This window comes from Dendropsophus ebraccatus, chromosome 9 (assembly GCF_027789765.1).
Source record: "Dendropsophus ebraccatus isolate aDenEbr1 chromosome 9, aDenEbr1.pat, whole genome shotgun sequence".
Taxonomy (NCBI): domain Eukaryota; kingdom Metazoa; phylum Chordata; class Amphibia; order Anura; family Hylidae; genus Dendropsophus; species Dendropsophus ebraccatus.
Genome location: NC_091462.1, coordinates 31,097,062 through 31,110,279, shown reverse-complemented (window position 1 = coordinate 31,110,279; position 13,218 = coordinate 31,097,062). Strand labels below are relative to the sequence as shown.

At 40.8% G+C, this 13,218-nt stretch overlaps 1 protein-coding gene across 2 annotated transcripts in view; it reads right to left on the bottom strand.

The window, feature by feature from the left end:
* LOC138800816 (sodium channel protein type 2 subunit alpha-like) overlaps positions 1 to 13,218 on the bottom strand; it is a 180,589-nt gene that overhangs the window by 22,273 nt on the left and 145,098 nt on the right. For both annotated transcript variants that reach the window (XM_069982869.1, XM_069982868.1), the window contains 4 exons: positions 12,668 to 12,803; positions 11,711 to 11,865; positions 9,614 to 9,787; positions 1,607 to 1,729 (listed from right to left, as the gene is read on the bottom strand). In XM_069982869.1, the coding sequence (XP_069838970.1) occupies positions 1,607 to 1,729; positions 9,614 to 9,787; positions 11,711 to 11,865; positions 12,668 to 12,803 (588 nt within the window). The remainder of the gene's footprint in view (positions 1 to 1,606; positions 1,730 to 9,613; positions 9,788 to 11,710; positions 11,866 to 12,667; positions 12,804 to 13,218) is intronic.

Below are 13,218 nucleotides of genomic sequence, written 5' to 3'. Positions count from 1 at the left end.
AGTCACTGTAGTACAAGCATCAGAAGGAAATTTTGTTAACTATAATCCAATATAGTCACGCATAGACTGAAGTGTATAATAATAATAATAATGATAATAATAATAATAATAATAAGACTATACAATAGTTTCTCGTATGTACATTATTACTATGTTGAGGCTAACTTACACATTTGCACAACAGATTAAGCCAATATAATTAAAACTGCTTTGGATGAAAAGCCTAGGTTATAACAATGATATTGGCTATATCTGTAGATTTCTATTGTGTTTAGTTACCGATAATGCCAAGGCATGATTTCAAAGACAAACTGTATATTCCCATACTGGAGGTCTGCATTTTTATTTCTTTTATGTTCTAGCGGTGCCGTGCTTACTTGCAGTATCGGTAATATACATTCATTGTACATATAATGTACATTTGTACATATAATGCGTTTAGTCATTCATTGTGCAGGCACAGACCCACTAAAAGCAAGGACCCTAATTTGGCTGTAGTGGGTATCTTATCTGAACCTTCAAAATGGCCCTATAAAGAGGACAGGGAGGGTAGTGAATACATACCATGGGTTAGGAACATCCAGGCTGCTACTGCAAGTGCCAAGAAGGTGGAACCTCATGTCAAGTGCCCAGAGTGCCACTGAGTGCCTTCTGGCTCCTCCTCTTAGCCTCAAGTTAACGCTGTAATGACCAATCAAAAGACGACTAGAGCCATCAATAAGAGATTAAAAAAGGGGTTTGGTAAGATTTGAATATTGAGCGTTTTTTGGCTCCTCCTCTCAGCCATCAGTCACGGTACTAACGTCCAGGAAAACCATTAGAGTCATCATTCAGAGACAAGAGGAGGGGTTTGGAAATGTTCAGAGCTCTGTGCACTGAAGAGGTCTCCTGATTGGATGTTAAAGCTGTCATTCAAAGCTAAGTGGAGGAGCCAGAGAAGCTTAACACAAAGGATCCGCCTTCTGGGCTCTTGACTTTTTCTCAGTCATGCAACCTACATGATTATACCCCAGAAATTGTCACACTGCCCTCCCTATCCCCTATATAGTGCTATCAGCAGTTTTAATTTTAATTTCTTTTTTTTCATTATGCTGTTATATCATAATCTATATTTTCCCAATGGCCCTTTATGTGCAAATCATATACAGGATAATAAGGACCTTTTGTTGGTCTTTAGATCACATTACCAGAGATTTCCATACAGACAAATGCTAGAAGGACATAGAACAAAGCTGGGATGTAGCTGAAGGTCATGTGATTGTAATGTTGTGGGAGACTATTAAATGTCCTTCCTGCATTTGGGCTGTAATGGTGAACGCTGCCCAACTCATCTCCGTAAATCAGCCATTGACATTATCGGAAATTTTAGAACAATTGTATTAGTTTTCTTCATCGACTTTCGACTATCAGCAGAATGTAATTCTTAATTGTGAGCATCCTCTCTTCCTTAATAAGACGTTTTTGGGTACAAGAATTTAGGTGAAGGTAAATTGATTCGATAGTTGCAATGGTATACAATGCAATAGTACAGAGTTGGTTGTTCATTCATTATCACATACAACATGCATGTATCTACACATGCATTAAAAGTTTGTGTTCATCTTACCCTCATCCCTTCAAACCGTGAGAGGGCTCTTAGTGGTCTCAATGCCCTTAATGTCCGTAGGGACTTAATAGCCCCTAGTTCTGAATATCCCAAGGCATTAGCTACTAAGCTAACCAAAGATACCTATATGGAAACAAAAGCAACAATTCTAATTTCTGCACCACATTCTACTGTACAAAGACGAGGCATCCTTTAGTTTTTCCGTGAGAGATGACGTGATTTTCTATATAGTTGGAAGACGACCAGCTGCAAAATAAAACCTGGTTAGAACACAGCACACGGGGGTTCCACCCGATGACAGAAACCTGTTGACACAATGGGACCAAAACCCTCAAAATCTTACCCGCTCTCACAATTTGCCAAATTTCCAGTTGGTTTTGAGGAGCAAAATTAAGACTGACAATAAAAACGCACCTACAACAAAGAAAATAAGTGAATCTGTGCTGTGTGACATCCTAGTTCTCAGTCTTACCCTTATGCCTTCAAATCTTGATAATGCACGTAGAGGTCTCAATGCTCTCAAGGTCCTTAGAGATTTAATAGCGGCTAGTTGACCATACCCGAGGGCCACCGCCAAAATGGATATAATTGAAATCTGTTCAGAACCAATGGCATGTTAAATTAAAATTTTAAAAACTGAATAATAATTTTGTTTTTTTGGTGTTTTCTTTCAAAGATAACTTATTCTTTATTCCTTAAAGGGCTATTCCAGCAAGAAAATATATCCCACTTTTTCATTGAAAAGGTGATAATTATCTAAAATGTAAAGGTCTGACCCCTAATAATTAAACAAGAGGTCCGGGCAGGGGGATTATTTTCAAAACTGTCAAACATGTACTTTCAAAAAATAACATGTACTGTTCCACTGGTGCCTGCGTACCACCGCTCCATTCGCCCCCACTTCCTGGTTTAAGAGGGGACCTGGAATGTTCCAGACCTGCTCAGCTGCTCAGCGGCAGAGGTGGGACCTGGTACAGTCACTGACTGGCTAAGCAGGCCTGGAATGTCAGGTCCCAGGTCCCCTCAAACCAGGAAGCATCCAGGAGCCACAGTGGCAGTTTGCACTGGAAATGGGGCAGTAAGTGCATGTTATTTTTTTAATCCTCCCCGGCACTTTTGAAAAAAAATCCCCCTACCCGGACCTCTTCCTGAATTAAGTAAGAATACTGTAAACCAGTCCCCCGCTGATCCCTGGTGTTTTGGTCAATCCCATACAGTTTGAATGGCGCTGTAGTTCACATGCTCACTTCCCCATTTATACCCTTCCTTACTGTGGTCATGCAGCTGGGGACAGGTTATTGTGGTTCCCTGTTTTAGCAACTGTAGCCACCCCCCAGCAATCTAACATTTAGTTATCTGGTAAACAGGTGATGTTTTGGGCCAGAAAACCCCTCTAGGAAAAGGTAGTACATTACAAATTATGACCCCCCTCCCCAACTGAAATTTTTTCAGTTAAACATTTTTAAATGTTTAACCTATTTTAATTTACTGGCTGGGAATATTTTTGAATATGCTTACAGTATCTGCAAACTAGACATTCAATAGCCTAACGAAAATGAGCCATGGTGGCAAGTTATAGAGAGGTGGAAAAATGTATTGTTGCCCCAGGAAATTTGTAGGGCAACACTACTGTTGTTGTTTTTTTTTTTTAATATATATATAACCCTCATTGTGTCTTTAAATGGGGATCAGCTTAAAGAGAAAAGGCAACAATAGTTGCATGTACTGTTTCCTTATGCCTTTAGCAAGAACGTGATAACTCCATGATTAATGATGACAAGGCATGATCATCAAGTCATGACCGGGGAAGCACAATTCCATGCGTTCAGTCTACAGGGCGTAGGAGGGAACGAATGACAACCCTGTAACGTACTGAAGGGGAAATGTATGGACAAAAAGTTATAGCTCACTACATATTGACTCATCCACTCAACACTATTATATGGGATCATGTAATTCTTGTTTAAGTATGATGAGGCATGAGTGCCTATAAATGCCCAATTGCATGGAACAGAACGTGAAACAAGGGAAGTTACCATGCTTGCTTTATGTCTAGAAGTTTAAGATGCAATGTCATGGGTTTACCCATAGATGAATGTGAACTTCATACAGGTGACCTCAATAAAAGGAGTCCGGCCAAGAACTAATTTTTTTTTTTAAGGGGGCAGGGGGTGAACATAAAAATCCTCTCTCTTCCCGTGCCTCTTTAGTGCTAGATTGCCGCTCCGGCACCCCAACCTGGCTTGGGGATCTTAATCACAGCTGACACCACAACACAGTCAATTGACTGGCCGCTCAGTCAGTCAATGACTGGGGTGGGACACCGCCAGTCCATCAGCCAGGACAGGCATGTTTGTGACATCATCAAAACTGGGGGGTTCCAGGGCTGGTCATGCAGCGGATGGAAGGAACCGGAAGAGGTAAATAAGGACTGATTGTTATGTCCCCCTCCCCTGCCTTTAAAAAAAAAAAAAAAAAAAACTACTTGGCCGTACTTCTCCTTTAATAAGGATATGTTCCATTCCTAAACTGGATCAGATTTAGACCACTATTATTGACCTTCCTCTTTGAGATGACGACCAATTTGTGGTGGTCATCCGAAATATGTTTCGTTTATCTACCCTTTTGTATCTTTCAATTCCACCCTTTTGTATCTTTCAATTCCACCTAAATATATGAATAAGGAACATCAACGAGAGACAAATATATCTTTCAATATGACAATTGCAGATGAGATAGTTGTGTCATCCAATGTTAAGTCTATAAAGTGCTCACCTCGCACTCCACCTGAGAAGTAATTCTACCAATTCCTGGAAATAGCTATTACATTAATTGCACATTAACTGCTGTTGGTTTCAGTAAGAGGATTAAGTAATCTAAAATCCGACATAAGAAGAAAACTAACATCAAAGGAATATCTAAGAGGACTTAGACGACTTTACAGTGGTAATCACAATGAAGCCTCTGAAATTCAGGCAGGTGGGAATGGTGGGAGTAGGTCCAGTCCTTCAGCCCCTATTACACGGGACGACTGTGAGGAGCAAACGAGCACTGTCAGTGCTCGCTTGCTCCTTGTTCCTCACTCGCTACTGCCGCTATTACACGCGGCCACAGCGAGTGGGTGGGAGACAAGGGGGGCAGCGGGGAGCTGCTCCTATTCCACTGAGCGACGGCATCAGATCGCTGCTATATGAGTCGTTTGTCTTTCAACATGTTGAAAGACACACAACTACAACGATCAGTCGACATTGTTCATGTCAGCTGATCGTTGTGTTCTATTACACAGGACAATTATCGTCCGTAACGGACGATATCGGCCGAATACGGCCGATAATCGTTCAGTGTAATAGGGCCTTTAGACAGAAGAGACCTGTACAGGTCTGTTGGTCAAACTGTTCAAGACACACATACTCCTCATCCCAAACCTCTTGGAGTAATGGCCAGCAGTTACAATATTAAGTGTAAACAGTCTATAAATTGACTAAGTTCTACATGCAGAACTATTTAAATTGATGTCTATGATCTTACAGCCATGAGAGCTATCCTTAAGTGTCACTCGATATCCTATGAACCATTCTCATACCAAAACTCCTGAAATGTTATTACTATCTCATTGCCTTTTACTTTCATGTGTCTCCCTAGGTGATGCTGCTAAGTAGTGTTGAGCAGGGAGGCCAAACTGTTCACCTTCTCCGAACCGCTCAGCGGCAGGGTCCTCTATCCCTATGTACCAGTCAGCCATTTACCTTATTCAAGTAACGTCTTTTGATTTTGTAATGTTCTGTTTGTCACCCCCATCACTTGTATAGCAATCTGGAATCAAGGGTGCTTTAAAAATAAATAATAATAATAATAAGTTGGATGCCATAGAGATTTAAATGCAGAGCATTCAGGTTTGGAGAACTTTGCCGAACCCAAACGGTTTGGCCTCTCGGCTCAACACTAATGCTAAACCATGCTGGTCTACTTCTTTCTCTGGCAGTCCCTGCAGATATTATAGGGATTAGAGTAGTGAAAGTATATAAAGCATTGCAGTGTCCCAGTACTAGTCTATGTGCTGCTTAATTATTTAGGTTGGAGTGAGGCTGTAGACTATGTCCTGTCAGCTTAATCCTGTCTGGGTATGGTGAGTTAAACATGTCTAATGTATATACTGTATTGTTTCATACTGCTTTAAGGGGGTTAGCCAGTGCTACAAAAACATGGCCACTTTCTTTAAGAGACAACACGACTCTTGTCTCCAGTTCAGGTGCGGTTTGCAATTAAGCTCCATTCGCTTCAATGGAACTGAGCAACAAAACCTCGCCCAAGCTGGAGACAAGAGTGGGGCTGTCTCTGGAATAAAGTGGTCGTGTTTTTGTAACGCTGGATAACCCCTTTAACATGTGCATACACTGAGATACATTGTCATGCAATTGTTTATTTTTTTCTGAGCTGCCTCCACTGATTAAATACTTTTAAAAGAGTTTATGAGGAGTTGGTCACATTACCTTCCCTCAGGCAGACTTATAGCTTAATGAAACAGAGCTTCCCACACCATCTCTATAGCTCCCATTTTCAGTGAGAGACCCAGCTCCATGTAATTCTATGATGCTGGGTCTCTCACTGGAGATGGGAGCTATGGAGATGGAGTGGGAAACTCTGTCTCATAAGGTTCCACTGTATGTGGCGGGGAGGTGGGAGACAGGACGTATAAAAGCCTATTATGGTGCCAAATTCAAAATACACATTAGAGAAATGACTATAGTGCACAGAGCTGGAGGCAAGGCACACTTTAAGTAAAGTTATTATATAAGTTTCCCCTGGCCGAATTCAATAGTAGGCCCAGAGTCCCAAACTATACCACCACATGCTGTGTCCCTCAGGAAGATACTCAAGCTTCATTGATACTACAAATGTTTCCTGAAATTTTACTTCCCCCAGCTGGTCCTAAATTATTACTCCCATCTTCCTTGTGGGCACCACAGTATGCACTCCTTTATAAACCAAGCAGGGAGATCTTTTTTTTTTTTGTTAACAGAGGATCACAATATAGAGAACTGGCTTAGGGGAGAGTGACAGAGCATGTGTACCAGCTGAATGGGTGGACATACACATTGCTATACACTTTGAACACCAGGTGGCCCCATATTGCAACAATAAATTGTTCACTGTTTTATGATTTATGCAATGAATATTTTTTAAGGCACTGAACCTAACTATAAATCTACAATATGAAACCAACATTGTTTGAAACACTAAAAGCAATACGCAGCAAAGGTCGGGACACTGAGATTGGCATCATTAAACAGAAAGAGATGAAATGATTTATAAAACAGAAGGTATAGTTCATCACAATGGTATTTATGCAGCCATTACAGCTTCAGAGAACAGCCATCTGTTTCCTGTTGAAAGATCGATGTGTCATTAAAAACAGCATTGCACAGTATAAGAAAATGTGTGGTTAGAACTGAATCACATAACACTAGAGAAATCCAATCTACAGGCAAACTAACACATTCACAGCCATTTGTGTGCAATCCCAGGGGACGGCCATGGGCGCCAAGTGCCAACAGTGCCTTCATATTTCTCCCTATGTGATGTACGGATTGGGGCACATTTATAAAAAGTGTTTTTCATTAACTAAAATGGTTTTATTGCGATATGAAATGCACCAATTACCATAGAGACATACACGAATATTGTTCTTTAGGAGAGTATATGATGGCGCAGAGTCCTTTCAATTCTGTGCTACAAAGTCATTAGCACTCCATGTATCGCCATATGGTGCCATTGTGCGCCATATTATGGAAGTGTTCTCCCCTAGAAGCATCTGAGTGAACATGGAAGTATATTCTTACTCATTCTATATGAATCCGACAGAGAAAAATCTCTATGCTTCTATATAAAAACAGGGGCTTACTTTGTGTCCATAGACCTTTGTGAATCAGAACTTGTACAGTGCCATATGCGTGTGGCCTTCTATAATGTATGATTGATCTGACCTACTGTAACATAGACAGCTCTTTTTGTATACATGTTAGTCTGTACCTCAAACTGAAAGAATGAAAAAAACGGAAAGAATAGAAAAAAAGGACAGTTTTTATAAATGCACCGACAAGTCGTAAAGGGTATGTCCGTCTTTCAGCACCATTTTTCTTTGTATATAGAATTAAATCTACATAAAAAGTTGAGTAATTTTGCAAACAAATTACATTTTTATCTTGGATTGATCTGTATTATAGTGCAGAGCTGCATTCACAATTCTACCAGCTTTAAAACTGAAATCTTCTTCTCGCTGGCTTAAAGGGGTTTTCCAGGGCACAGAAGGCAGATGAGGCTTGATGCTCCCCAGTGCTTACTTCCATTGATTCCACATCTCGGCGGTAAGCGTTCTGAAACTTGGAGGGGTAGGTCTAAGTCCAAGCCATGCCCCCACACAATGTACAATAACTGCGCTGTGTCTCTGATGTTACTAACTCTGCTACATCTGTAACTTAACAAGCTGTGGTAAAATGAAAGTGAAAGCTGAGCTGTGACTGGTTGCTATGGGCAAAACCAGATGGTTGCTATGGGCAAAACCAAGTCATTTTGGTTTTAGGCAGATTAATCTGGGCTATTATCTGTATGGTGAAATCAAAGTGATGTATTTAGAAAGTTATGTAGATTATATACATACTGTAATGGTTCACAAAGATGGACACAGCCTGTCACTTCTGTGAGCGGAGGAGTGTGCACTCTCCCATAGATTCTGCCTCATTTACTCAGTGTGAACATATCCTAAATCTCTTTGAATCCCTGAGAGGGGATGGAAAATGTTATAGGGAGAAGGAAATCTTTGGTTTAATGGAAACAAATGTAACTGCCCTATTACTATGCACAGTAATTCCACTCTACCCTAATACCAACCTTGTCATATATCATTCTAATACTAAAAAGGAAAATTGCCGGATGGCACTGTGTTGGCTCAAAGGCTCAGGTGGGTGCACAAACTCAGGTAGCCAGACCCAGGCTTCCAAATCCACAACAAGGTTTGTACGAGGCGGCACTCCAGTATATAGTGAGTGAAAAAAGGTTTTTATTCACCCATCAATGTGCAATGTTTCGATCTCTCATTGAGATCTTTTTCAAGCAACCTTGCTTGAAAAAGATCTCAATGAGAGATCGAAACGTCGCACATTGATGGGTGAATATCATTCTAATACGATAACACCACCCTCAGACCATAATGCCCTTACACCATCCCTATACACGTCGTCCTAATATCATACTGATCCCATATCATCCTAATACTACACCCACATCACATCATACCACCCTGATATAACACAATCCTGATACCACCCTCATACAAAATCATTGGGATTCCACCCTCATACAACATTATCCTACCACCACCCTCGTACCATCTTATCATGACTCAAAGTTTCACTATTCACATATTAATTTGCATTAGCATTTCTGTACTTCTAGACATACAATGCCCTCCATACAGCTACCATTTTGCGGCTGTGATTTCTTTTCTCCATTTCATCATGTACATGTCATGGTGGTAGTCACTACTGACACAAGTACAGGGGGTTATCCAGCACTCTGAAGCAGCTATAGGAGATGACAGCCAGTAATGTGACAAATGCTGCTCATGTGTTGGAGGATGGGGTTGTGTATGACACACTGCTTAATTTCTGTCTTTTTTTTCGGTTTCAGTGTTGATTTTTATAAATTGACAGAATATATATTTTAGTGAATTGCTGTCGACAGTGACTGACAGCCATTCAGTTTTACATCTATAGTCTGACATTCACACTAGTTATTTTACAGCTAGGCATAACAATGGTTTTGGATCTTGTAGAGAAAAAAAAATCACAGCTAGGAATTTGCTATCACTCGTAGCAAATACTCCATAAGCAATAAAAGTACAATATAAGTACAAAGCAACATATTCAGGTTTTTTATCAACTGTACATAGCATATAACTAATACTGGCTAAGCCGACAGTATATAGATATAATAGAGTGGAATACCTACATCAACAATCAGGAAATCCAGCCAGCACCAGGCATTGGTAAAATATTTTACAAATCCATAGGCCACCCATTTCAGAAGCATCTCAAGGATAAAGATGTACGTGAACACTTTATCTGCATATTCCAGCATGGTCTTAATTGTTTTCCGCTGCTCGATGTAAATGTCTTCAAAAGCCTAAAGGAAACAATAAGGATTTAAGCAAAGTACATCTAAATAATAAAGAAGTGTGACAAATGTTGGCGAAATTACTTGTCCAAGAACAATATTCTCTAGCTGAAACTACAGTGTTTCTTTGAAAATAAGACATACCCCGAAAATAAAACCTAGCTTAATTTTTAGGCTTGAACTATAAGCCCTACTCGAAAAATAAGCCCTAGTTAAAGTCAGCTGACCAGATCCCTGACATGGGGTGACTGAGCATCAGCCAATTAGTGCCAGACTTGTTAAACTCTGCCCCCACCTGTTAGGGGAAAGGATGGTAGGTATGGGGACTACCTGCAGAGGAGGGAGGTATGCAGTATGGGGGAATAAGTATAGAGGGAGGGGAGGCACAAAGTATGGGGGTCTTTCTACAGAGGAGGGATGTATACAGTATGGGGGGGATAACTATAGAAGGAGGGGAGGCATACAGTATGGTGGGCTTACTGCAGAGAGGAATGTATACAGTATGGGGGGATAACTATACAGGGAGGGGAGACATACAGTATGGGGGGCTTACTGCAGACTGGAAATGTATACAGTATGGGGGAATTACTATACAGGGAGGGGAGGCATACAGTATGGGGGGGCTTACTGCAGACTGGGAATGTATTCAGTATGGGGAATAACTATACAGGGAGGGGAGGCATACAGTATGGGGGGGCTTACTGCAGACTGGGAATGTATTCAGTATGGGGAATAACTATACAGGGAGGGGAGGCATACAGTATGGGGGGCTTACTGCAGACTGGTAATGTATACTGTATGGGGGAATACCTATACAGGGAGGGGAGGCATACATTATGGGGGGCTTACTGCAGACTGGGAATGTATACAGTATGGGGGGATAACTATACAGGGAGGTGAGGCATACAGTATGGGGGCCTTACTGCAGAAGGGGGATGTATACAGTATGGAGGCCTACAGTACAGTGGGGCATACAGTATGGGTGTTAACTGCTGTATACCTATAGAGTAGGACTACAGTGTCAGGACATACTGTTTTACTCCAAAAAACACACCGAAAAAAGCCCTAGTAATAATATAAGACTCTGTCTTATTTTTAGAGAAATACAGTATGAGCATGCTCGGAGTCATAGTTTTGCTACAACTGGAGAGCCACAGGTTGGGGGACATTGGACTAGGACATTGGTTTCCAACCTCTTGCTCTCCAGCTAAACCATGACTCTTGGCACACTCTAGACTCTAGATTTGTTGGAACCTTGAAGTATTACTTTGTGGTATCATGGCATGGCGCAATGGAGAGAATCTCCAAGAAAAAGCTAAAGCATGAGTTCTAAGGAGCCAAGATACAGCAGTAATGTCATCCTATCCTATGTGTTTCCCTCTAATACTATATGTTTATACAGAAAAACAGAAAGGTTTTTGTGCTCCCAGAATGACCGCTAACGCCTCAATTACCCCACAGAGTACACTGACAGGACAGAGAACCATGACTAGTGACAGCCCAGATGAGTAGTTCACAGCTCTCCCCCTGCCCCCTTATCGGACATGACGACTATGGAGCCCGGAACCCCTGACACCATTACAGACCGGCTGTTAGATGCGTGCAGCCGTTCTGGGAGCCCAATCAGCACAAATGTGTTGAATGGTTCCCTTTAAGACCAGGCCATTTTTTTTAAAGGCATGCGCTGAGCACAACTTCTCCCGACTCATTGTCCCAATCGATCGACCGATAAAAACTTTTGACATGTCTCTCTGACGTGTCAAAAGTTTTTTTTGTGACAGTACCTCTTTAACATTATACGATAAGACTGTATTATATTCCCTCTTCCCTTTTCTATGTACAGATAATTTTCCATGTTGGTTGAATGTGTTACCACCTACACTGAATGGCCATCTCACCATTTCCACATCGGTAACAAAATATCTGACTTACCAGAGCTCCACTGCTGAGAAGAATCATGAAGATGATGAAGGTTTCAAACCAGTTGTGTTCCACAATTGTGTAGCAGGTTTTCCTAAACGACCACCATGTCTTCCCGTTGTTTTCATCAATGTTCACGTGGCAAATTGGAAATCTCTTTACACATCCTAAATAGTTGAACACAATAAGAACATACGAATATACGTGCACAGAACATGAGAATGAGGCCTAACACAAAGCTCCTTGCCACCACCTCTGTCCGCGACAGGTACTGTCCAGAGCCGCAGAGGTTTTCCATGGGGATTTGCCTCTGTTCTGAACAGTTCTTGACATGGACAGAGGTGGCAGCAGAGAGCACTGTGTCAGACTGGAAAGAATACACCACTTCCTGCAGGACATATAGCAGCTAAGTACTGTAAGACTTTTTTTTTTTTTTTTTTTTTTTTATAGAAGTAATTTACAAATCTTTCTGGCACCAGTTGGTGCATACATATTAGATAGAGGTCAGCCACACCTGCCACTATTGGTAGGATCCACTGTAAATGGGGGTGTCCTACCCACTGCCCCTTATGATGGTTGTTGAAGGAAAGAAGAGCAGGCATTTTGGATCTCATGAGGCTCTATTGTGTGAGGTAAACTGCTCACACAAACCTTCCTCCTGCTCTATGCATTTACCATTTAACTATAATACTTGTATTTCCAGGTTCATTCGGATACCGAAACAGTTGTGTTCTCCAATTTCTTCAAATATTACCTATGTAAACATTATACCCAACGGAACATAAGAGGTATTTCCCCTGAGTTCTAAAGTCCAATAATTTGTTTTTTCCCCTCCACACAACATGTGCGCTTTCATGATTTACCGGGAACTTTAGAAGTTCATCTCATTATATAATCTGGCTGTGTAGGCCTACTGCCAAGCAAGACGCTGCACGTACAGCCTTTAATGAGCAATGTTCTCCCACTCACCGTCTGTGAAGCAGGCATCTGGCTCCAGAGCCTCCTCTGGTTCTAAATCCACCAGCTCTCCTTCTCCTTCCACCACTACCCCAGGGGGTCTAATATCCACCGTGCTCCCTTCAGATGAACTGGTTAGGTTCAGCTTCTACAGATAAATTCCCGCAGTAAGAAAGAGAGAAGAATTAACAAACCTCTCACCAATAACAAGTCTATTCTACTGGACAATATTCATATTTTTTATTATCTTATTATGTTTTTAACCATTTATAAAATGATAGCCTATTATCGGCTAAGCCTTACCTTTTGTTTATAGTCCATACTTACATTAGTTTTTTTTTTTTTTAGCTTTTGTGTCAGTAATATCTATGTATTTTTTATTTCATATATTTGTACTATATTTATTATACACCACTTTTACATTGGACTTAATTTACATAATGTACAAACCTAATATATTTCCATTAAGACAATAAAACAAGAATTTTATCTGCAACGTAATAATAACTATGCAATGTAATGCATAGAAACATATATAAATCATCAGTTATTATAAAGGAACA